The 24,983-nt window shown below is 52.0% G+C and overlaps 1 protein-coding gene across 1 annotated transcript in view; it reads right to left on the reverse strand.

Moving 5' to 3' along the window:
* The window catches only part of LOC147710052 (uncharacterized), a 72,048-nt gene that overhangs the window by 22,909 nt on the left and 24,156 nt on the right, over positions 1-24,983 (reverse strand). The window contains exon 2 of the mRNA XM_086920709.1: positions 19,452-19,502. Coding sequence (XP_086776835.1) covers positions 19,452-19,502 — 51 coding nt within the window. The remainder of the gene's footprint in view (positions 1-19,451; positions 19,503-24,983) is intronic.

A 24,983-nucleotide genomic window follows, 5' to 3' on the forward strand; every position in this document is an offset into this window, starting at 1 on the left:
GGACTCTTTGTCTGGGGGAGGAGCGTCACCAGTAGTTTGAGAGTTCGCCCTCTTCCGAGCGTTGGAAACAACCAAGGAGTCCAATGGCAAGTGTCCCTTGATATATGTAGGATCCGTGGGCGCTGCCTTATATTTCCTGTCGATGCGAGGGTTGACCACACGCGCCCGGGTGGGCTCCTTGAAGACCTCTGTTGCATGTTTAAGCACCCCCTTAAGCATCGGTAGCGTTTTGACTGACTTTTCAGCCACCGAGAAGGTGTCGAATAAGAAGTCCACATCCACGGGGTCCGAGTGCAGCTCGACGTCGTGGTTAGCCGCAGCTCTCTCTATCAGAGCATTAAAGGCCGCCGAGTCCTCCGTCGGGGACATTTTGGCCGCAAAAAGTTGCATGTCCTGACCCGACTGCGGGTCCTCTGGGTCGCCTCCGGCGGACCAAGGTTCGTGCTCCTCCTCCGGATCAGAGTACGCCGGATAGTTGTACTCGGCATCTTCCTCGACCGCATCGCCTGCGGCGGAATGAGTCGGCGAGTGTCCTAGGGCTTGTGGGGACACAGGTTCCACCAGAGCCGAAGAGTCCGCAGAGTCCCTTTTGTTTTTGAGAGGGATCTTAAAATGTTCCAACGCCGGCTCCGTCGTGATCTTCCTCTTGAGGAGAGACAGTTTCCCGGTGTTGGCGTCGATGATTACCTCACGACGTTCCTCTTCAGCAAGCGGCTGGAGCCGAAGCTTCGACACCACCAAGGCAGCTTTAGGTGTCAATACCTCCTTCGAGGATCCGCCCTGTTTCGGCGCGAAGGCCTTCGGCGCCGACTTGGGAGGTAGGGTGAAACGGATAGGCGTTTGCTCCTTCGCAGGCTTAGGCGGGAGCTTAGGCGTTACAGTGTCCTGAGCGGGAACCACACTGTCCTTTCGTATCCGCTGCAGGGATTCCGCTACCTTCTTCGTCAAGGCCGGAGAGGGCTTGACCGGCTCGAGCGACCTTTCATCGTCGAGAGCCTGATCGCCGGCAGGCACTTTCTTCGGGGCCGACGCCCCATGCCTATGAGCGTCGTCGCCCTGACGCTTCTTCGGAGCCGTCTTCGGGTCCACGACCCCTTTCGGAACCGACGCAGCCGCGTCGTACGATTTCGCCTTCGGCACCGACCCCGAGGGCTTCGGGTCGGCCATTTTGGCGTGGCTCTTCGAGTCGGCCATTTTGATTTTCTTGGAAGTTGACGCCTCCAGAACCTTCTTCACCAGCGCAACTTTCACTTTCGGTTTCGCATCCGAGGGTGCGTGACCAGTTGGCTTCACTTTCGTTTTCTTCAACGTAAGTGGTGGTTCATAAATGTCCGTGACCGGGCCCGGAGGCGGGGACGTAGGACTCATAGTTAGATCTTGGGTAAGGCCCGAAGGCGATCCCTCGACCTGGGCCGTATGAAGGGGAATAACCCCTGAGTCTGGTTGGGGATGCTCCTCCTCCGAGCTATCTCCCATCGTGGCGAAAGCCTGATCGTCGTCCCCTACCTCGTCGGTGACTTCGTCAAAGTTCTCCTCACCCGCGTCGTAGGTCTCCCCCTCGGACGCGGGACTAGAGCCCGAACCTTGCCCGGCGTCTTCTACCTCGACAGATTCCTGGAATATGTCGTCTGGTGGGGGCGCCGCAGTCGATAACTTTGCCTGGAGCCTATGGGCTCGACGAATCTTCAAAGTCTTCTTGCACCGGAATTTCGAACACGCCATGCAGCTGTCTTCGTGATGATCCGGTGACAAGCATGTATTGCACACAGGGTGCACGTCGAGGTGTGAATATTTGGAGTTACACACCGGGCACTTCTTAAACGGAGTCCGCTCCATAGCAAAAGTGTAGGCCCGTCCGCGCCGAAAGCACGTGGAAGGGCAGCAAGAGATCGGAGCTGAGAGTCAGAAAAGAAACTCGTACGCAACTATACCGACGCCCAGCCTAGAGACCTTTTGGTCTCGATTAGAAGTTAAACAACTATCGGTTCCGACAGAGGGAACCGAAACACATCCGAACCCAATGGCGGAAAAAAACAATCTGGGGATGGAGGCGATGCCCATGCGCACTGTAGTCCAGGGGAGGAGCCACCTATCTCGTGATACTTCGAAGACTCTTCCAGGACAACAATGTGCAATCATCCGGACCCAACACTAGGTGGCGATCTATGCACAGATATGAATTCAGCAGCCCACATGCCTCGAACACAGATGCTTCTGAGTTGGGTGTGGGAGCTGTTCTATCTCAACTGAATTTTGATGGTCATGACCAGCCCATTGCTTTTATTAGCAGAAGGCTGACCCCCAGAGAGAAACATTGGTCAGCTATTGAGAGGGAGGCCTTTGCTGTGGTTTGGGCCCTGAAGAAACTGAGGCCATACTGGTTTGGCACTCATTTCAAGATTCAGACCGACCATAAGCCCCTCTTGTGGCTAAATCAGATGAAGGGTGAAAACCCCAAACTGCTTAGGTGGTCCATTTCCCTACAGGGGATGGATTTTACAGTGGAGCATAGACCTGGCACTGATCATGGCAATGCAGATGGGCTCTCCAGGTATTTCCACTTAGAGCAAGAAGACTCACCTGGTCAAGGTTAGTTTATTGTCCCAACGTTTGGGGGGGGGGGGGGGGGGGGGGGGTCATGTAGGAGAGAAGGGTCTGCAATCCTATGATCACCCCAGATTTTTGCTTTTTGCTTCACTGGTATACGACTTCCCTGGCTGTGGGCCTGCTAATCAGACCCACAGCCTAGCTGTTCTCTCACTAAATTGACACGTGTGCCTTAAGTGCATTTACCAATTGGTACTGGGCCACCTTATCAGACCCTGTAACTCAGGGCATAGGTGTACCCAGGGCCTACCAGGGGCTGCAGCATTTATTATGCCACCCCTGGCTGGCCATCTAAATCTGACAACTGGCTGCACGACAGCTGGGGCAAGGTGGTGTAATCACCCCTTGCTGTAGATATAGTATACCTATATCTAACCCTAAAATGGACACTCGTATTCCTATCAGTCACTCCTATGGCAGGGCTTGACAATCCTGAAGGCAGAGTGCTTGGAATCCTGTGAGATGGTGCTCTGGCATGAGCTGAGCACGTTTGCAGCTTGCGGAACCAAGTCCTAATAGCTGTTCCATGATAACGCATACCATATACTCTTAAGTGCATTATAATCCTCGCGGTTATATGCCAACTCTGGTATCGCTTTATCAAAACATGTCGAGTAAGGTGTCATACGAGGAATATGCTACTTACTAGTATGCATCTGTTCTTGGCATGAAGGGCTGCTGACATTGATATCTGTGCATAGATCGCCGCCTAGTGTTGGGTCCGGATGATTGCACATTGTTGTCCTGGAAGAGTCTTCGAGGTATCACGAGATAGGTGGCTCCTCCCCTGGACTACAGTGCGCATGGGCATCGACTCCATCCCCAGATTGTTTTTAGCCATTGTGGCAGAGATGGAGTGTAGTACTGAAAATGATGACCATGCCTGAAAATGCTTCTGAGAGCTGCAGCTGCGACAGGCACCGGGGAGGAGGGTGGGTGATATGAATGTCAGCAGCCCTTCATGCCAAGAACAGATGCATACTAGTAAGTAGCATATTCCGTTCGAGGCATGAGGGCTGCTGAATTCATATCTGTGCATAGAATAAATAGCAGTCCCCTCCTTACTGGCGGGTGCCCGTGCCAGCTGCAGCAGTCTGAAAGAGAGTTCTGAGAACAGCCTGACCTACAGCAGCTTGCTGTTTGGCGTGTACATCTACGCAGTAGTGTTTGGTAAATGTATGTATGGTGGTCCATGTGGCTGCTCTACATATGTCTTCTAGAGGAATATTACGCAGGAAAGCCATGGAAGCCCCTAACTTGCGTGTGGAATGCGCTTTAGGGGGAACTGTTAATGTGCGCTTAGCTTTGTGATAACAGATTTGGATACATTTAACAATCCACCTGGCTATACCTGAATTTGAGATAGGGTTGCCTTTATGTTGTGGAGAGAATGCAACAAAGAGTTGCTTAGTTTTCCGAAAGTCTTTTGTCCTGTCGATGTAATACAGGAGAGCTCGTATGACATCCAAGGTGTGCAGTGCTCTGTCTGCCACCGAATCTGGGTTAGGAAAGAAAACTGGCAGTTCGATATTTTGGTTAAGGTGGAACTGCGAAACCACCTTTGGCAGGAATTTTGGGTTGGTGCGAGCAGCACCACTCTGTTTGCATGAATTTGCAGGTAAGGTTCCTGAATCGTGAGAGCTTGCAGTTCACTGACCCTCCGCAGCGATGTAATAGCCACTAGGAAGGCCACCTTCCAGGTGAGGAACTGTACTTCACAGGAATGGAGCGGCTCAAAAGGCGGCCCCATGAATCGAGTGAGAACGACATTTAAGTTCCAGACTGGTGAAGGGGGGTGTCTGGGGGGGGGATCACCCTTTTAAGGCCTTCTAGGAAGGCTTTAATGGCTGGTACCCTGAAAACCGAAAGGTGCTGCCTGTTCTGCAGGTAAGCGGCTATGGCCGCCAGATGGATCCTGATGGAACTGTATGCCAGGTTGCATTGGTACAGATGCAATAAGTAACAGATGATGTTTTGCGTGGACGCGTCCAACGGATCAATGTTGTTGTTGGAGCAGTAAATCACAAACCGCTTCCATTTGGCTGCATAGCAGGCCCTGGTAGTCGGTCGTCTTGCCTCTTTGATGATGTGCATGCACTCTGGAGGCAAATTCAGGTACCCAAACTCTATGACCTCAGGAGCCAGATCGCAAGGTTTAACTGATGGGGATCTGGGTGCTGAATGTCGCCATGGCTCTGAGTGAGGAGGCTGGGAGTGAGGCGCAGTCGCTGGTGAGGCACCACTGAAAGCTCCAGGAACGTGGTGTACCAGGCCTGCCGTGCCCATGTTGGAGCAATTAGGATGAGTGTCATTGAGTGTTGTCGCAGTTTGCGCACCACCAGAGGTATGAGGGGGGGCTGGCGGAAAAGCGTACGCAAATCTGCCTGACTAGTTCATCCATATCGCATTGCCCTGAGACTGCGGGTGTGGGAACCTGGCGGCGAAGTCTGGGCATTTTGCGTTCTCGCTTGTGGCGAAGAGGTCGATGTCTGGATGACCCCACTGTTGGAAGTACGGACGAAGAACGGACGGGTGGATCTCCCACTCGTGCATCTGATGACTGTGCCTGCTAGGCAGGTCCGCCATCTGGTTGTCGACACCCGGGAGATGCTCTGCCATGAGGAAGATGTTCCGTTGAATGGCCCACTTCCAGATGCTTTGGGCTAGGTTAGACAACTGCGGGGAGTGCGTGCCTCCCTGCTTCTGGATGTAATACATGGCGGTCATGTTGTCCGTCCGGACTAACAAGACCTTGTTGCACAGGTGCAGTTTGAACGCCTTTAGTGCCATGAAGATTGCCATGAGTTCCAACACATTGATATGCATCCGTTGCGGTTGTGCAGTCCATTGTCCCTGCACCGTGTAGTGGAGGACATGCGCCGCCCAACCCTGGAGAGATGCATCCGTCGTCAGTACTATCTGTGGAACAGGCTCTTGGAACGGTCGGCCCCTGCAAAGGTTCAGTGCGTTCCACCAATGCAGAGAGTTGTAAGCACGACCGGTCACCAACACTAGGTCCTGTAGATGGCCATGAGCCTGTTTCCACTGACGGGCTAAGCATTCTTGAAGGGGGTCGCATGTGCAGCCTCGCGTGCGGGACAATGAATATGCAGGATGCCATCATGCCGATCAGTTGCACGAAAACTTGCGCGGGGAGGGACCGCTGGGGCTGGAACCTCCGGATGAGCGTTTGCATGCTGTTGACCCTGGCTGTGTTGGGCTGTGCTGTGGCTAACTGGGTGTTCAATGTTGCCCCCAGGTACTGTTGCACATGGGACGGCTGCAGGTGAGACTTTGCGTAGTTGAGTGAGAAGCCCAGACTGTGAAGGAGATGAATAGTTCGTGACATGTCCTGGCCGCACTGCTCGGCAGATTTGGCCTGCACGAGCCAGTCGTCCAGGTAGGGGTACACGTGAACACCTTCTCTGCGAAGGTGTGCTGCCACAGTCGCCAAGCACTTGGTGAAAACTCTGGGAGCAGTTGTGACCCCGAACGGCAGAACCTTGAATTGGTAATGCGGACCGTTGACGGTGAACCTGAGATACTTTTTGTGACTTGGGTGAATGGGAATGTGGAAATACGCATCCTTGAGGTCCAGAGTGGCCAGGAAGTCGCCCTGACGGAGCAGTGGTAGGACTTGTTGTAAAGTTAGCATGTAAAAGTGCTCTGAAAGGATGTATTGCTTGAGGGGTCTGAGGTCTAGAATGGGCCTGAGGGACCCGTCCTTTTTTGGAATTAAGAAGTACAGGGAGTAAACCCCTGCACCCCTTTCGTTGGCCGGCACGAGCTCTATGGCTCCTTTTTGCAGCATGGAGAGTACTTCTTGCTGCAATAAGAGCGAGTGCTCTGCGGACATAGGACGGCTCCTTGGGGGTATGTTGGGGGGGGGGGTGGAGGTTAGCTCTAGACAATAGCCGTAACGGATAAGTTGTCTCACCCACCTGTCTGTTGTGATGTTGTTCCAGAGTGGCAGGAACTGCTGGAGTCTCCCCCCCGACGGGTGTTAGATGGTCGGGGGGCAGTGACATGAAGTCACTGTTTGTTGGGAGTGGAGGACCTGGCGTTGTTATTGCCACGGCCTCTCCCTTTGGCATTGTTTCCACGGTAACCACCTCTGGTGTTCTTATTGTAGGTAGTTTGCGTGTTGCCCTTGGCGTACTGCAATGCTGTTGAGCCTGTCCTCTTGTTGCTCCCCTGTTACCGGAGCGACGAAAGGAATTGCCCCGAAACTGCTGTGACTGGAGAGCCCCCATGGATTTCGCGGTCTCAGTGTCTTTCTTCATTTTCTCAAGTGTAGTGTCAACTTCGGGGCCAAACAGGAAGTCCGGATTAACCGGCTGATTGAGGAGAGTTGTTTGTACCTCGGCCTTAAACCCTGAGATGCGCAGCCAGGCATGGCGGCGAAGCATTACGCTAGTGTTGACTGCCCTCGCTGCAGTGTCTGCTACATCTAGTGCGCATTTGATGGACGCATTGGAGACTTGTTTACCCACTTGAATAACCATCTCAGCTGCCTCTCTGTACATGTCAGGCATGTGCTGCATCAATTGTTCTAGGGTGTCGTAGTGCGCCCTGTCGTACCTAGCCAACAGGGCTTGTGTATTGGCTATTCTCCAAATGTTAGTGGCTTGCGCCGCCACACGCTTCCCAGATGCCTCAAAGATCTTTGACTCTTTGTCCGGAGGGGGAGCGTCACCAGTGGATTGAGAATTAGCTCTTTTGCGCGCATTAGCGACCACAAGGGAGTCCAATGGGAGCTGGCCTTTGATGTAGGTTGGGTCCACTGGAGCAGGCCTATATTTTTTGTCGATCCGGGGATTGATAACCCTGGCTTTAGAAGGCTCCTTGAAAATGGCAGGGGCATGCTTGAGGACTCCTTTAAGCATAGGCAAAGTCTTGGTGGTACGTTCAGAAGTGGAGAAGGTATCAAACAAGAAGTCCTCTTCCACTGGCTCAGCATGCATCTCGACGTCATGGTTGAGGGCAGCACGCTCCAGCAAGGCATTGAACGCAGTAGTGTCCTCAGTTGGTGATGGTTTCACGACGTAGGACTGAGAGTCTGGAGCGGTGTGTGGGTCATCAGGGTCATCGCCTTGATCTACTGCCCCAGACCATTGATTTGAGACCTCCACATCAGTGTCAGCATCATAGGAGAAGCCCATCTGAGTAAAGTCCGCATTAATGTCCTCCTCACTCTGTGTAGGAGAGTGAACATTATGGTGTGAGTAGTCCTGAATAGGTTCCACAAGGACCGGAGAGGTGGTGGAGACCCTCTTCTGTTAGAGGGGAATTTTGTAACCCTCCAAGGGACGGTCAGGCGCGAGCTTCCGTTTGAGGACGGTAAGCTTGCCCGACTCCAGTCAATGTACATCTTTGTCTGCTCGTCATAAGAAGGCTCTTGATAGACGAGCCGTGCCTGGGAGGACACTGCCTGTGTGGACACCTGGAGTTGCTTTGGACGGGCTGTAGGCGGAAGGCCAAACTTAACCGGCGTAGAGGCCGCATGCTTCGATCCCGAAGCGCTTGTTCCGGTTTTCTTAGACGCTTGTACAGGCCTCTCACTTGACCGCGTCGAATCGAGCTCCCTGCGCGGTGCGCCTCCATCCTTGAGCGTCGACGACAAAGTCGGGGCGGCCTTGGCAGTGGCTTCGACCCTTCCAGCCAGCCCAGCCTCGAGACCCGAGAGGGGCGGCTGCAAGTCCTTTCTTTGCGTAGGTTCCTTGCCCTTCCAGCCATGTTTTGCTGATGACGCGGGCGCCGAGGCAGTCGAGGCGACGCTTTTGATGGCTGTGCCCTGCTTCGAAGTCCCAGCTTTGGCGCCGACAGGAATCTTCGGCGCCGAAGGAGCGTCGACAGCCTTCGAGGAGGTCTTAGACGTCGAACCGACCACCATCTTGAGCAGTTTCGGTTTCGATTTCGCCTCAGTCTGTTTCGGTTTCGATTTTGCAGAATCGACCGATGGCTCCTTCGAAAGGGTCTTAGCCTGGCCATGACGCGGGGCTGTAGACCAAGAGGATGGATCTTGGCTAAGGCCTTTCGGCGATGCCTCGACCGGAGCCGGAGTGGGCTGATTATTAATGGTAGGCCCCGTGGGCGGACTCGGTTCTCCACCGGAGTCGTCATCAACGGCCGCGAGGGCCTGATAGTCGTCCCCTACCTCGACGACGTCCTGGTCGTGGGCGCAGTCCTCATTTGGGTCGTCTACCTCGAAATTGGAGTCGTGTTCCGACGCCGGATCCGACATCTCCTCGGGAGCGTCGTCTTCAACCTCTTCATCGTCTTGGAAGAGTTCATCGTCCCCGGCATCGAAGATGTTTTCAGGTGCTGGTGTCGACCGCTGGGCCGACTGCCTCGCCGCGCGTCGAAGTTTTATAGTTTTCTTCGAGCGGAACCTTGAGCAGGCGAAACATTTTGACTCGTCGTGGTCGGGGGACAAGCAGGTATTGCACACAGGGTGTACATCCAAGTTCGAATATTTCGAATTACAAACGGGGCACCGCTTAAACGGCGTCCTTTCCATCGTCGATGTAGTCGGGGCCTGTGTAGTTGAGAGAATCTTCTTTCTACGCCGATTGAAGAACCGAAAGGGCCAGGCACCGAACGATACAATACCGACGCGAAGAAGGCCTTTTGGCCTTAGAAATAGAAAGAGTAAAAGTTATTTAACTGGAGTTAAGATTAGACATCCGAACCCAATGGCGGAAAAAAACAATCTGGGGATGGAGAGGATGCCCATGCGCACTGTAGTCCAGGGGAGGAGCCACCTATCTCGTGATACCTGGAAGACTCTTCCAGGACAACAATGTGCAATCATCCGGACCCAACACTAGGCGGCGATCTATGCACAGATATGAATTCAGCAGCCCTCATGCCTCGAGCATTGGAATACTAACCCCTCGCCAATTCTGGCGACGGGGTTAGCATTCCACCCTTCTAGAGGGACATGACGTGTATGTAACTGTGAACCCCGGTTAAAGTTAACTCGAGCCTCACCATCACAAAATGGATGCTGCCACCACAGACACAAGTCTGACCTCCTGCTGCTGGGAGTCCTTCCAGCGAGGAGAGCTTGGACAAAGGGTTTCCTGTCGGGGGCGGTGCTAGCACCATCCCAGACAGGGTTTTGTGTATCCTGGGTAGGCAGGGCTGAATAGGAAGGTGACTGCAAGTGGCACCCCAGTGCTCACTATGCATAGGCCGGCTAGAACCAGTTCCAGGGGCACACCTGCCCCTGAGCTGGGGAAAGTCCGGCATGGGAGAGGGGTGTAACCACCCCCCTTCCTGGTCCCATCCATGGGCAGGACCTAGTCCCGTACCAGCCCCTTTCTTTAGTATAAAGGTTGCACGTCCTTCCTCCGGAACCAGACCGACCAGCACGACGAGACCCGGCTTCCCTGGCACCTCTGACCTCTACCTGCATCATCAGCCCAGCTGAGATTCGTGGGTGTGACGAGACCGAGGGACCGGCCATCTTCAGAACTGCACTACGCTTATCCAGCACGACCGCTGAGGGGTCCTCGAGTGAATGCTTTGGGGTTTGAGAAGCCCTAACCCTGAGCAGCTCCAGCACCGAAGTCCAGCCCCCCAGCATCCACGAGATCTGCGTGGGGCCCTTCTGCTCTTTGCTGCTTACCGCGTTGTCCGGCCACTTGCCTGCTGGCTTGTAGCCCTCTTGACGACGAACTACGACACTTCCATCGCTGGTCTGGTTGCTCCAGGCTGGCCCTTGCTCCCCTCCAACAGAGGAGCACCCCGGACCCTCCTGGTCCACTCCAGACGCCATTTTGAGTCCACCGCGTGGGCTTGCATTTGCCAAGAGTTGTTGCCCCAATCCTGGGTCCAGCATCGCCGACAGCAGATACCTTCGTGGGACAGCTCGCACCTCCATCCTGGTCGCCGACAATGCCTCCTGGTCCGAGAGACTGCAGAGCCCAGCGTCGCCCACTCACCTGGTCGAGGTGACTTCATCCGGTGCCATCCTGGTGCCCATCTAATCACTGGCTAGTGATTCAGAACTTGGTCCCCTCTGCTTACAGGTACTCTCTTCAGCTGATCCAGTCCTTGGATCGGCCCGGAACATCTTCACTGGTCGCCTGCCAGCAACTTCCACTTCAGGCTCCTGGTTCGTCAACGAAGGAACCCGACGACACTTGAACCCTATGCAGCCGCAGCCCCTGGGCTAGGTAAACAGAGTACCACGGTGCTCCAGCGTAGTCCAACTCTCTAAGTGTCTAGATCCACTTTCGTTTTTGACCTACCTAGTCGGGTTCGCCCGAGAACACTAACTTTTGCATTTACTAGCCTCCATAGACTTTGTCCCGCATCACGCGTGAGAGTTCCCACTCTGCACACGACGTCCCTAGGCCTCCTGCTTCTAATCTAAGGGTTCAGCATTGTAGGCCTAGCGTTTCTAAAGTCTCTGAGAGTAGTACTTACCTGCTAGTAATTTCGCATTCCACTTTTGTAGTATATGGTTTTCCGTGCCCCTCAGGCATTTGTGCGACTTTCAGTATTTCTTTAAGAGCTTTGTATTGTGCTTAGCGCCCTGTCCTCATAAAGAGTCCAGGGCTGTTGTGTTCTAAATAAATATCCTTTTATTTTCATAACAACTTGTGTGGTGTCCTTTCACTTGGTGTTCAAGGGGTATATGTGATGGTATAACAGCTGGCTTAACACGCCCTCTAGAGTTTAGCCTAAAGACTGCTCTTGTTCATGCTACTAGGATAGCTGGTCTATAAGGTTGACTTACAACCAATCATCAATAAGGGTTGTTTGGACTGATACATAGTGATCACTAGAATAGTGAGCACTGCATATCAGGCCAACTTCACAGTGAGCATTCTCGCAAGTGGCAAACAGGTCCACCCGAGGAGTCCCCCACATCTGAAAGATGTCGCGAACAACCTCCGGGTGAAGCCTCCACTCGTGGTCGGCAGAGAACTGCCGACTGAGAATGTCTGCACGTACGTTCAGTACTCCGGCCAGATGATTTGCAATCAGACAAATCTGATGGTCCTGAACCCAGGACCAGAGACGCAGAGCCTCTCTGCAGAGACACTGCGACCCTACTCCTCCCTGCTTGTTGATGTACCACATCACGGTCGTGTTGTCCGTAAGGACCTGAACCGACTGACCGCGAAGGGAAGGGAGGAAGGCCTTGAGCGCCAGACGTATCGCCCGCAACTCTAGAAGGTTGATGTGAAGCAACCTTTCCTCCGGAGACCAAAGACCTTTGATCTCCAGATCCCCCAGATGAGCACCCCACCCGAGAGTGGATGCATCCGTTATCACTGTGGCAACCGAAGGCGGAAGAAGGAAAGGCTTTCCCTGAGACAGATTGCCCTCCACACTCCATGACAGATCCGCTGCAGTTTCTCTGGAGATCCTCACTGACTCCCCAAGATCTCCGTTGTGTTGATACCACTGCCTGCGGAGACACCACTGGAGTGCCCTCATGTGCCAGCGTGCATGATTGACCAACAGAATGCAAGAAGCCATCAGACCGAGCAGGCGAAGGACCTTCAGGACTGGAACAACCGCTCCATTGTAGAATAAAGGAATCATTTCCTGTATGTCGCGAATCCTTTGAGGTGGAGGGACTGCACGACATACAGTAGTGTCCAGTACCGCACCTATGAACAGGTTGCGCTGGGAAGGCACCAGGTGAGATTTGGGCACGTTTATCGAAAAACCCAATCTGTACAACAGCTGCGATGTCTCTTGCAGGTGATGGAGCACCTTCTCGGGCGACTCTGCCTTGATCAGCCAGTCGTCCAGATAGGGGAACACAGGAATCCCCGACCTTCTGAGATGCGCAGCCACCACTGCCATCACCTTGGTGAAAACTCGAGGCGCAGTAGTAAGTCCAAATGGGAGGACCGCAAACTGGTAGTGCTGCGAACCTACCGTAAAACGGAGATACTTCCTGTGGGACTTCAGGATTGGGATGTGAAAATACGCATCCTGCAAGTCGATCGACACCATCCAGTCTTCTTCCAACAGCGCTTGAAGAACCTGCGCAAGTGTGAGCATTTTGAACTTCTCCTGCTTGAGGTAGAGATTCAAAATCCTGAGGTCCAGGATTGGTCGCAACCTGCCATCCTTCTTGGGAATCAGGAAATACCGGGAGTAGCACCCCTGACCCCTCCTGCTCCGGAACCACCTCTATCGCACCCTTTCTGAACAGTGCCAGGACTTCTTCCTGCAGGAGAAGCAGGTGGTCCTCCGAACAATAACCTTGGCAAGGAGGGTAATTGGGAGGGAACTCCTGGAAAGGAAGTGCATACCCATTTTCTACGAGATTGAGAACCCAAAGATCTGACGTAACCGATTCCCAATCCCGTAGAAAGTGAGTAAGCCGACCCCCTACTGGACCCGCATGTTCCAGAATGGCAGATCTAGGGCTGCTTTGCTGTTGAGGGAGGGGGTTGATTATTAGAGGATGTGGAGGAGGATGAGGAGGCCTGGCGTCCACGAGCACGGCCCCTTTGTTTACCTCTGTATGTCTTATACAAAGGGTTCTGCCGCTGGCCTTGGTTAAAGGAACGAAAAGTGGATCTGCCAAATCCCCTAAACTTCCTAGTAGCAGAACCCCTTGCCTGAAGGCCCAAAGATCTCGCCGTTGCCCGGCTGTCTTTGAACCTCTAAGGCTCATCCGCTTTCTTACCAAAGAGGCCTGTCCCGTCAAATGGCAAGTCCATTAAGGTAGACTGTACATCAGCCGAAAAATCAGAAGATTTAAGCCATGCGGCCCTTCTGGTTGCAACAGTAGAGCCCATAATCCTGGCAACAGAGTCCGCCGTGTCCATGCCACTCTGAATTACCATACGGGCTGCAGCCTGAGTATCGGAGACCACTTCATTAAAGTTCTTTCTATCATCCTCTGGAAGCTTAGATGACAATTGTTTCACAGAGTCCATCAATGCATGAACATATCTCCCTAACAGGCAAGTAGCATTAGTAGATTTTAGAGCCATGCTACCGGAGGAGAAAATCTTTTTCGCAGACTGGTCCAATTTTTTAGAGTCCTTGTCTGCCGGCACCTGAGGAAATGAACCTGCAGACCTGTTGGAACAAGCGGCCTGCACCACCAGACTCTCCGGAAAAGGATGCGAAGAGAGAAATTCAGGGTCATTAGGCGCCACCCTGTAACGTCTTGCCACCGACCTGGAAACCGCAGGAGCAGTCAAAGGCCTCTTCCAGACCTCCATTATTGGCTCAGTCAAAGCGTCAGTGAAAGGAAGAGTAGGCTCTATTATAGAAGAAGGCGAATGCAAAACCTCCGTGAGGATGTTGGGCTTGTACTCAACAGAAGGTAAAGTCAGACCAAGCAAATCTGCAGCCTTCCTTATCACGACATGATAGGGAGCCACGTCCTTAGATGGTGCATCCGAAACAGATGGCAAACCCCACTCAGCTGAAAGTTCCAGGCCACTAGCGTCATGGAGGTCCTCAAAACAATCCCCTTGTTCCAGAAGCTCTCCTTCCTCAAACTCAGAATCCTCGTATCCCTTTTCCTCCAAGAGGCGCTGTGCCCTGCGCCTTGACCATTCCATGCGAACCGAAGTCGACGGATCCGGTAAAGACTCAGACGGAGCCGGAACTGGCGTCGAACGAGGAGCCGGGACAGGATTCACGAAGCGGCGTGGCACCATGACCCGAATCAAGAAGACGTTCCGGAGCCGGCGAAGCCGCATGCGGAGTCGACGACCTCGGCGGCGCCGTACAGAGCCAAGGCGTCGGCATGAACGGCATAAATGGAGCCGGAGCGTAAGCCTGAGGTACGCCCAAATTAAAAGACAATGGACCCACGGGACCAACCGGTGCACCAGTGGGGTACATTGCCCTCGCATAAACACCAAACATGGCATTAAGGAATTGCGAGGGGTCCTGCCCAGGGCCAGGAAAGGGAGGGTACGAACCCAAAGGCCGCTCCGAAGGTGGCTGCTCCGACAAAGGCTCACCCAGGCCCTCTTGACTTTCAGGTTCCTCCACCGGAGTCGGAGCCCGAGGAACCTCCTCTCTTCATGCTCCGAAGAATGGTGTGCCTCCAGATCAGGTTCCTGCTCCTGAACCGGGGAACCTCCACAAGATTGCACAGGAGATGGGGACACGAAGTCTTTATGATGCTTACGAGACGACTTCTTCAAATCCGAAGACCCCTTGCCAGAGTGATGTCTTGAGTGATGCTTACTCCTCTTGTGCTTCTTCCTCGACGAGCTCGAAGCATGACCCGAAGCCGACTTGGATCCGGACCTCGACCTCTCTCTGGATCTTGACCTCGCTCTGGACCTCAATCTCGAAGCCGACTTCGATCGCGACTTTAGCTTCGACCTCGAACGCCTGGACGTCGACCTCGAAGACCTTCCAGCTTCTCTCTGTTTTACCTTTGCAAGTAGAAGCTTCGCCTCCCGCTCTCGTAAATGTTCCACAGATCTCTTCCAGAGATTATAGCAGAAAGAATTATGGCTTCGGCCAACCACACGGTCTTAGGGGACCTTAATTTCCACTTTAACTCCCCCTCAGACCAATTCGCTAAGGAAATAACAGAGGACCTGGGAGCTCTTCAAATGTCCCAGCTGGTGTTAGCTTCAACTCACGAAAAGGGCAATTTGCTGGACCCCATATTCAGCAACTGCCCGGGTCTGACGGCCGACTTACCTATTCCCATCCCATGGTCGGACCACTTTCTGGTCCCGTTTACTTGGACCACACAAAAAGTCCCCCAGTTACCACCCCAAGCCACGACCAGAAGAAATTGGAAAAAGCTCCCTTTGAATGCCTGGGTACACAATCTGGACGCTACTCGTCCACTACCCTGCCCAGACCCTAATGTGGCAAATAGTAATTTTGTAGACTGGATTACAAATTCATTGGACCCGATCCTCCCTCTTCGCAGATCTTCCTCAAAGAAAATACACAAATCTGCACCCTGGTTCTCCGACTCCCTGAGGGAACTAAAACGCCGTTGCAGGCAACGAGAGAGCCTGGCGACTAGATTTCCTTCCGGACAAAAAGGCCGCCTATAAAGAGGCGATTAAAACTTATAAAACAGGAATCAGGCTCGCCCAAGCAACCTACTACTCAGATAAAATTCTTGAAGCTAAATCTAAGCCGAAGGAAATCTTTAGTATAATAAAGCTATGCACCAGCCCCAATACAGCAACCCCGCCCAATAAAACCCAGGACCAATGTAATGAGCTTGCTAACTTTTTTCATGACAAAGTTGTAAAAATCTACTCTACATTCCCATCAGTAGCTACAAACCGGGACGCGACTGCCTCACCTCTTCCTAGATCGCACCTTCATCCCGAGCAGCCCTCCCTTGAGCACTTCCCTCTTCTGGATCTCGACACCTTAGACAAGGTGGCACGCCAAGTTAAATCAGGCTCCCCATGTGACCCTGCCCCCCCAGATGTCCTGCTGCAGGCATCTAAAACCACCTTGCCAATAATGCTGGAACTTCTCAACTCGTCCATCTCTGCATGCGTAGTCCCCACGACATGGAAGCAAGCCATGGTGCGGGCGCTGCTAAAAAAACCTAGCCTAGATCCCGATGATAACGCTAGCTACCGCCCCATCTCACTTCTCCCTTGGGTCAGCAAGGTCCTGGAGAAGTTTATAAACGCCCAACTCGTTCAGTTCCTAGAGAACCATTCTCTGCTACACACATCGCAGACAGGCTTCAGACCAAAGCATGGTACTGAAACCGCCTTGCTAGCAGTCACAGAAGAATCTCGAAGGGTACTGGATCAGGGGGGATCAGTGGCAGTGATCCTCCTTGATCTAAGTGCCGCATTCGATACGGTCAGCCATAACACCTTGCTGAACCGTCTCCATGACATCGGAGTATCTGGCGACGCACTAAGGTGGTTTGAGTCTTTCCTGTCGGAGAGATCCTTTCGGATCTTTGATGGCGAGACAATGTCCTCCAGGAAAACCCTCAGCTGCGGAGTACCACAGGGCTCTTCCCTGAGCCCTGTGCTGTTCAACGTATACATGAGGCCGCTGGCGGGTGTCGTCGAACCGTATGGCATCAAAATTGTGTCATACGCCGACGACACTCAACTAGTGGTCTCATTGGCCGCTAGCAACAGGCAATGCCCGGCAGATCTGCTAAAATGCTTAGAGGATGTCAAGGGATGGATGACCTCCTCCTCCCTAAAACTGAATGGGGACAAGACGGAGCTAATGCGCCTAGGCCCAACCCCCCCAGTACCTTTCACCTCTCTATGGCCCTGTACTCTGGGTCCCCCCCCCACCCCCAAGGAAAGTGTTAAGAGCCTAGGAGTGTGGCTGGATAACAAACTCTTGTTTACCACCCAGGCCACGAAGTTGTCCGCCACATGCTTTGGCCTACTAAGAATTCTCAGAAAGATCCTTCCACTTCTACCGTTAGAAGCTAGAAAGGTGGCGGTACAAGGCCTCATTCAGTCTCGTCTGGACTCGAATAATGCCCTGTATGTTGGGGCTCCCGAAATGACCCTCCGGAAATTACAGATCGTGCAAAACTGTGCAGCTCGCACCCTGCTACAGATTCCACGATCCCAGTCAGCCAGACCTGCTCTGAAGAGTCTCCACTGGCTGCCAGTGAGGCAGAGAGTAGCATTCAAGGCGTTATGCATGGCACATCACGCCTTTTGGAAAACAGGCCCACCCATTAACAACGACCTTGTAACCCCCTATCACCCAAACAGGAATCTTAGGTCGATGGAAGCCTTCCTTGCTGTTGTTCCCAGAGTGAAGAGAGCCAGGTCGGGTGGCAGGCTGTTCTCTCTAAACACTGCCAAACTCTGGAACGCCCTTCCCCTCTCACTCCGATCGAATCCAAATCTGCTTTCATTCCGGAAAAACTTGAAGACACTACTGTTTGCTAAATCCTTCGTGTCTTAATTCTTCCGTTCCTGGTCACTCCGCCTCAGCACAACTCAGCGCTTGGACGCCCCCGGGCAGCAATCGCGCTCAATAAATTTATTTTTCATTTCATTTCATTTTTCATTTTCATCTTGAAGCAGGACCGACAGTTCTTAACATCATGGTCCGATCCAAGACACCACAGACAAGCATCATGCGGATCGGTGATCGACATCATTCGAGCACACGAACCACACTGCTCGACGACATCTTCGACGAAGAAGAAGAATCACTCAATAGAGAAACAGTAACACAAAATGGTAACAAGATACTCAAAGTATCGCAGAAGATCCCAGAAACCGTTAGCGTCGATGACGCGGAAAAAAGGGAACTGACGTCATCACACCGACGTGGGCCTTATGAGGAGTCGGTGACGTCAGACTGAGTCGCGCGCAGTGCCGTGCTCCTATGACGTCGTCCACGCCGGCGTGCTACGAAGAATTTTCCGAACGTTGCTGGCGCAAGGGGGATATTCACAAGGTGGGGAATCCACAAGGCAGATGTATCTATCAGAAGTAGACATTCTTTCACACAAACACACATGTAGAATATGCGACAGTTCCCACTGCTGTTCAAGCATTTGAAACAAGGAAAGGTTCACGAAACTTGGGTGGGTTTGAACACCGCCGAAGGGAAATGAATATTAGTAACAAACAAATATCCAGAAATGTAACCCTGCGCTGGTCCTTTCAGATTGCAGCCACTGAGTCACTCCAATTCTACAACTTTTGGGTTGCATAAAAAGGCAAACTTCTGGATTAATCTCAAACTTCTGAAGGTCAGGGTGATGCTTTCTTTACTGAGAATATTACTAAAAGGCAAAGGAACACCCTGGTAATCAGACAAAAATGAGTCCTTAAATATAAGCTGAAAAATATAGAGCGCTATGAGGTCTTACACAGGGCGTAACTGCGCTGTGCAAATTCTTATGACCCAGTGTCCTTGCACTTTGTTGTCAAGAGGTCTCAGTTGAGTCTTATGAGTCCTGGCATTTTAGCTAACAGCAGTTTAGACTCTGCAAATCTGCTATGATGGAGGCATTTTCAGAGCCTGAAGCAAAATTACATTTGTCATAGTATTTTCCATAATACCCAGGTGTTGTCAGGCAATTGGTGGCAGTTTTGGAATCCTTGTTAATTGGTGATAAAGCTGTCAAGAAGCTGCGTGCACGGCCTTAATGTAGTTTTAGCCCATTAAACCCTGATAGTTGCAGGGGATTCCTATCCCAGCTCTAGTCAAGGAGGCCATTTTCGTTGCCTCCACCATGGCCCATGGTATCGATACTGCAGTCACATGACAATACAAAATAAACATATATGGCAGTGAGAATTTCAATTGGTCGAGTTGTATCTTCAGAGCAAAGACCTTGTCTCGAGAGTGCTGTGGTTGCCAGGTCTGCCAACATTCTGCTAGTTAGCTGGATCAGGCTGCACAGTATTAGATGTGGCCCTGAAAGGTGGAGTTCAGGCACCGACCTTGTGGCGGTTTTCCCTAAAAGAAAGTTTTCCATTAAAGGGCGTTGAATGAGTTCAGTGGTTGTGGGCCAGATTTACAGCTTACAAATCTTAACTTTACAAAACCCTGGTAATGTTTCGTTGTTGTGAAAATTAGTTGTCAACTAACACCTCCGGTTTAAACTAGCTGTCAAAGATACTAAATGCCAATTTCCTGACATTTTTGTGATGGGGAGGGCCCCCCAAACCCCCCCCCCCGACCCCCTGACTCCTAAAAACAATTTCCAGGGGGGCTTGGCCTAATAAAGTTTGAAGACCTCTGCCCTAGAGCTACCCCACTCAGGAGGATACAATAGAAAAGAAGAAAAAAGTCAGCACAGCCTCTTAGGAGAAGGAGGGCAGGTTAACATTTGAAATGGAAGTAAAGGCAAGATAGACGTAAGAAAGAGGAATAGGGAAGCACCACAATATACATACCTGTGTTCATGCTCGTTTCTCCGAGGGACACCGGACTGGAAGACGCCCATCCTAAGGAAGAGAAATGAGAAGAAAAAGGAATTTTTAGAACTGCTGGAATTTTTTTGTGGGAAAAGAACAGTCTTGAAAGAGACTAGGATTAGCTTCAGATCCTGCATCACCAGTTGGTGCTTGCAATATGCGTTTGCCCATGTGATGACAAGACTTTTTACTCGATTGCTGGGATCCATTTTGGATGGCCTCTGGTTTCGTATAGCACAAAACAGAGGTATACATCTTCCTCAGACAGTGGAAGTCACAGAATTCCATTATTCGTGTATTCTGAGCACGCAAGTAATGCCCATTTCCATGGAAGTGCCATTCCTAATCTCTACCCCACAAGCTGCAACCTTCATCTCATAAACAGCCCCGCCCAAGCAGAACAAAGAAGTTCATTGATGAATTAAATTGTAATAAAAATGATAGTAAAAAGCAAAATCACGCCTAAAGTTAATAATTGAATAGAAACTATGCAATAGCAGTGTGGGTTATTAGCTGTCGCACTAGCGTTTTATTATTGCATGTCCTGCAAGACCAAACAAAACGAAAAAAAAGGAGCATTTAGTGTACCATAAATATAGCTCTATTTTGATCATTAGGAAGAGTTTTATAAAATGCAACATCAACATATGTTCATAATGGAACTTCAATTAAATGTTATTTTAACACCAGGGACTTCGCATTACGGTAAACAGGATTCTCATTCATATTACTTTTCAGATTTCAGAAGTTTGACAGTGCAAATTTCAGAGCATTACCCTGTGGAGGAAAACAATTGTGCGGTGTAACAGGTATGTATACCACTTACAGTTCTAGTCTTCGGGTGCCTCAGGCCAACATTGCAGGCAATATCAGTTGTGGGGAACTAGGGGGACCTACAGAAGTGGGACTCGGTATCTATGCCGCAGCGGTCCATACTGGCAATGATCTTTACCCGTGCGGTCCACAGAGTTATGTAGCAGGGTGGTTTTCAACAGACCGCCAGCAGTTACCGTCGCCGGTGGCAGGCTGCTGTAGATTAGATGGAGTTTTGCCATCGGACCTTCACAGGCAGATCTTGTGCGGGCGAAAGTGCAGAAGGCGGAGCAGGCTGCAGGAGGGTGCGGGCTCTCTGGCACCGAGCTGGGCACAGCTTGGGTCATGGGGCCGAAAGGATCCCCTGAGGTAATGGAGGCCGTCTGGCTTGGATGCTTTTCTTCGGGCAGGGCAGAGTTGCATCGACACAAGTATCGGTCCTCTACCACTGCGGTCAGGTAGTTCTTATGTAGCAGTGAGTCGCGTCAACACAAGTGTCGGTCCAAACTATAGGGGTTCTTGTACTGGCGAAAGTCGGGTGTAGTGAAGTGGGTTTCTGTTGCAGTAACCCCAACACTTTTTGCCAGACTTCTGATGAACTATGACTCGGTCTGCCCTGGGTCTGTCAATCAGGTTCCCAGGTCCTATGTTCTTTACCAAAATTGTACCTTTGTACTACTAATTGGCACATCTCTGGCCACAAGTAAGCCCCCTGGAAAAAGTACCATGGGTACCAAGGGTACTGTGGCAAGGGAAGGCCTCTAAGGGCTGCAGCACCTATTGTGCCACCCTTAGGGGCCCTGCATCTTAACACCCACACACTGCCATTGCAGGCTGCGTGCTCTGGTGCAGAGAAAAGTCAAGAATCGACATGGCACCATCCCTGTGTGCCATACCTGCAACCTACTGCCTGGGGCCTAAGTAAGTCACCCCTCTAGCAGGGTGCACTAGCCCTCAGGGGAGGGTACAGTGGCATGAGCCCTGTGCCCCTACATTGTCCAAGTCCTTTCTTAGACATTGTGAATGTAGTAAAGCCATATAGTACATATGGTCTGGGAGTTGGTCATTACAAACTCCACAGCTCTATAATGGCTTTACTAAAGACTGGGAAGTTTGGTAGCAAACTTCTCAGCACATTAAACCCACACTGATGCCAGTGTGGGATTGAATTTAAAATGCCTCCGAAGGAATTTTAGAGATGCCACCTGAAAAACGACGTTCCTGGTGTGGTTCCGGAATGGCTGCCCGCCGTTTGCCAGCACTTGACCGGTTTCTGGACCCCTGGGCAGAGAGCTTTGGCTCTCTGGGTCCAGTAACCAAGCCCATTCTGGGCAGAGGTGCCAAGCCTCCTCCCCCAGGATAGGCTGGAACCACGAAGGGGGAAGTTTCAAAGGCCTGCCACCTTTTGAAGCTGTCCCTGCCTTCTGCTGTGGGAGGCTGTGGGTGGGGCACGGGTACATACAGGTTCGTTCTGTATTGTGGTGTCAGGGTCCCACTGCCTTTATTCCCCGCACTGACCCCAGCTCCTAGCGGGCTGTGGGTGGGACACAGGTGTACATGGGTCCCATTGACTATCCCAACACGGACCCCCAGCTCCGGGTAGGCTGTGAGTGGGACTTGGATTGCTTCTTTTTTTGTGGTGTTACTGTCCTCTTGCCTCTTCTGCCCAGCTCCTAGCAGGTAGTGGGTGGGACATGGGTAAACACAGGTTACATCTGTATTGCGGTGTCATTGTTGCACTGCCTCTTCTACCCAAGTTTTACCCCAGCTACTGGTGGGCTGTTGGTGTTCCTGGTGGGCTGTGGGTGGGACACGGGTACATACGGGTTGCTTCTGTATTGTGGTGCCAGAGTCCCATTGCCTCTATTCCCAGCACTGACCCCAGCTCCTGGCAGGCCGTGGGTGGGACACGTGTACACACTGGTTGCTTCTGTATTGCGGTGTCAAGGTCCCATTGCCTTTTCTGCTCAGCAGTTACTTCAGGTCCTAGCGGGCTGTGGGTGGGACACATGTATACATGGGTCCCATTGACTATCACAACACCGACCCCAGCTCCTGGTAGGCTGTGAGTGGGACTTGGATTGCTTCTTTTTTGTGGTGTTACTGTCCTCTTGCCTCTTCTGCCCAGCTCCTAGCGGGTAGTGGGTGGGACATGGGTAAACACAGGTTACATCTGTATTGCGGTGTCATTGTTGCACTGCCTCTTCTGCCTAAGTTTTACCCCAGCTACTGGTGGGCTGTTGGTGTTCCTGTTGGGCTGTGGGTGAGACATGGGCATACATGTTTTGCTTCTGTATTGCGGTGTCAGGGTCCCATTGTCTTTTGCCCAGCTTTTACCCCAGCTACTGGTGGGCTGTGGGTGGAACATGGGTACACAAGAGTTGCTTCTCTATTGCAGTGTCAGGGTCCCGTTGCTCTTCTGTCTAGCACTTAACTCCGCTCCTGGCAGGCTTTGAACTGCACTGCTGTTCCGACGAGTCGTATGAAGGGAAAGTGGACAGCCATTCATTGACACAAATTTATAAAGTGAGAGAAAATGTCACTATTTTCAGGAAAGTGACCAGAACCGTTGAGAGCTATTTGCAGAAGACTCTGAAATACAGAAGACGTGAATCTTTTTTGTTGACTTGGATTCTGCCAATTAAGGTTCGCAATCATCATAATCAGCTGGCATTTAAGTGTCCGTTGTATTGAGTTCCAATTAACTTTTTCTGTTAGAACCTACTCATCTCGCGATATGCGGACGATGTTACATTATATATCACTGACCCCAAGTCAAATATGGACCCCCTCTTGACGGAATTTATTAGAATCGGAGGGCTGGCTGGCATCTCCATCAATTGGGCTAAGTCTGTTGTGTTCCCTTTAACGGATAACAAAGCCCCAGTGGCTTCTGAGTTTCCTTTGAAATGGGAGGCCGAGGCAGTCAAATACTTGGGCATCTGGATCAGACGAAGCCTGCAGGAGGTATGGAACTTAAACTACGGTCGCGCTATTGCCTGGTTGGAGGAGAAGGTACCACTATGGGCCAAACTCGTTCTCTCTCGCAGGGAAAATTGCCCTAGCTAAAATTGCTGTATTGGGGCGTGGCTTGGACGGCAATGCGGACGGGTGCCCAGGTCCATTGCCTCCATAGCCCCGAGGCACACAGCGGCGAATTAAGCTCAGCCAAACGAGTTTTGACCAAAGAACAAAGAACAGCCTCTGACGCCGGAAGACCTGGGGAACAAGAAGAACCCGCCTAGAGCCCTCATAGGCAAAAAGAAGACTAAGTACGGGCCGATCTCCTCTCCCGAAGTCTGGGGAGACACAGCCCAACCAAGATGGCGACCAAATAGACCGGAGGCAGAGGCGGAGAAAGTGAGCGCTGATAGTGGCATAGCGAGCGACCCGCAACCCACAAGACCCAGCCAGCACCCTCCCGCCACCACAGCATACTGCCCAGCGCAACCCACAAAGAAAGAACGGCGGGCACACAGACTGAAAATCCGAGGAAAGGCGAAAGCGAAACCAGACACTAACCAAGGGCGCCGCCATCTTACCTGCAACGGCCGCACCCATATGGCTCTGCTCCCCCTCAACCACATGCGTAGGGGGCAGACACAGGCTGACACCCCGCCCCCCCCTGGAGGAAGCGCTAAGCAAGGCAAAACCTCTGGAGCCCTGCAAGACACGCAGAGACAGCCGGGAGAGCGCAAGCCACAACGGGGAACCAGGCAAGCACTGGAAGGGGAAAACAAAACCGAAAGCAACGCCGGGGGCGGCCATCTTGCGAGATCACACCTCCTCCTCAAACGAAAAGAAAGAGACAACGCACAGCCCTCAAAACAGTCAACAAGGCTACGGAAGGCCCCCCCACCACGAAAAATTGAGCGCACATGACCACACGCTCCTGCAAGGAACCGGCACAACTGCAGCCCAAGCAACATCAGAAAACGAGCAAAACGAAGCACAATAGAGCCCAGACCTCCCCGCAGTAACGAGCACGAACATACGCAATAAAACGGAAACAAGACCCCACGCATACTACGCCGTAAGGCAGGGGGGCAAGAACATTAAGAACACTAAGAGCGGGGACGAAGAAGGAAGGGGTCGATTAGAAGCAGGCTGCCATGGTGCATCACAGCACACAAGAAGGTGCGCCAATTGTTGAGGAGCTGGCAGGTGCAAAAGCAAAGACGAGGACGAGGAGTATCAGAGAACCCAGCAGGTACAGAACCCGCCACACAATCTCAACACTGAGAGGTGAACCAAACAAGGCCCTAACCTCGCTCCAAAAGGAGGTTAGACTAGGCTGTTTCCAATCAAGAAGAGGCCTAGACACTATGGCGGGACAGGAGGGGAAACCATCCAATGACACCAAAAAGCATAGGAGAGACATACCAGAATCACCCCTGTAACAAAGGGACGAAATAACCCTGGACATGATCCTAAAGAGGGTAAATGAAGGCAACGAGGTGACCAAGTCACCAAAAGTAACCATCGACAACATGCAGCTTGAACTAGCAGTAATAAGAGCCGACCTACACAACACGAATAACAGGATAGAGGCAGCAGAAAAACGCATCAGCGACATTGAGGACGTGACGCTGCAAAGCAACAAATCGCTAGCAGAGAACACAAAGATCTCAAAAGCCCTCCAAAAACAGCTGGCAGAGCAGGACGATAGAGCAAGGAGGGAACATCCCATCTTTGGTA

The sequence above is a fragment of the Lissotriton vulgaris genome, chromosome 5 (genome assembly GCF_964263255.1).
Source record: "Lissotriton vulgaris chromosome 5, aLisVul1.2, whole genome shotgun sequence".
In the NCBI taxonomy this organism is placed as follows: domain Eukaryota; kingdom Metazoa; phylum Chordata; class Amphibia; order Caudata; family Salamandridae; genus Lissotriton; species Lissotriton vulgaris.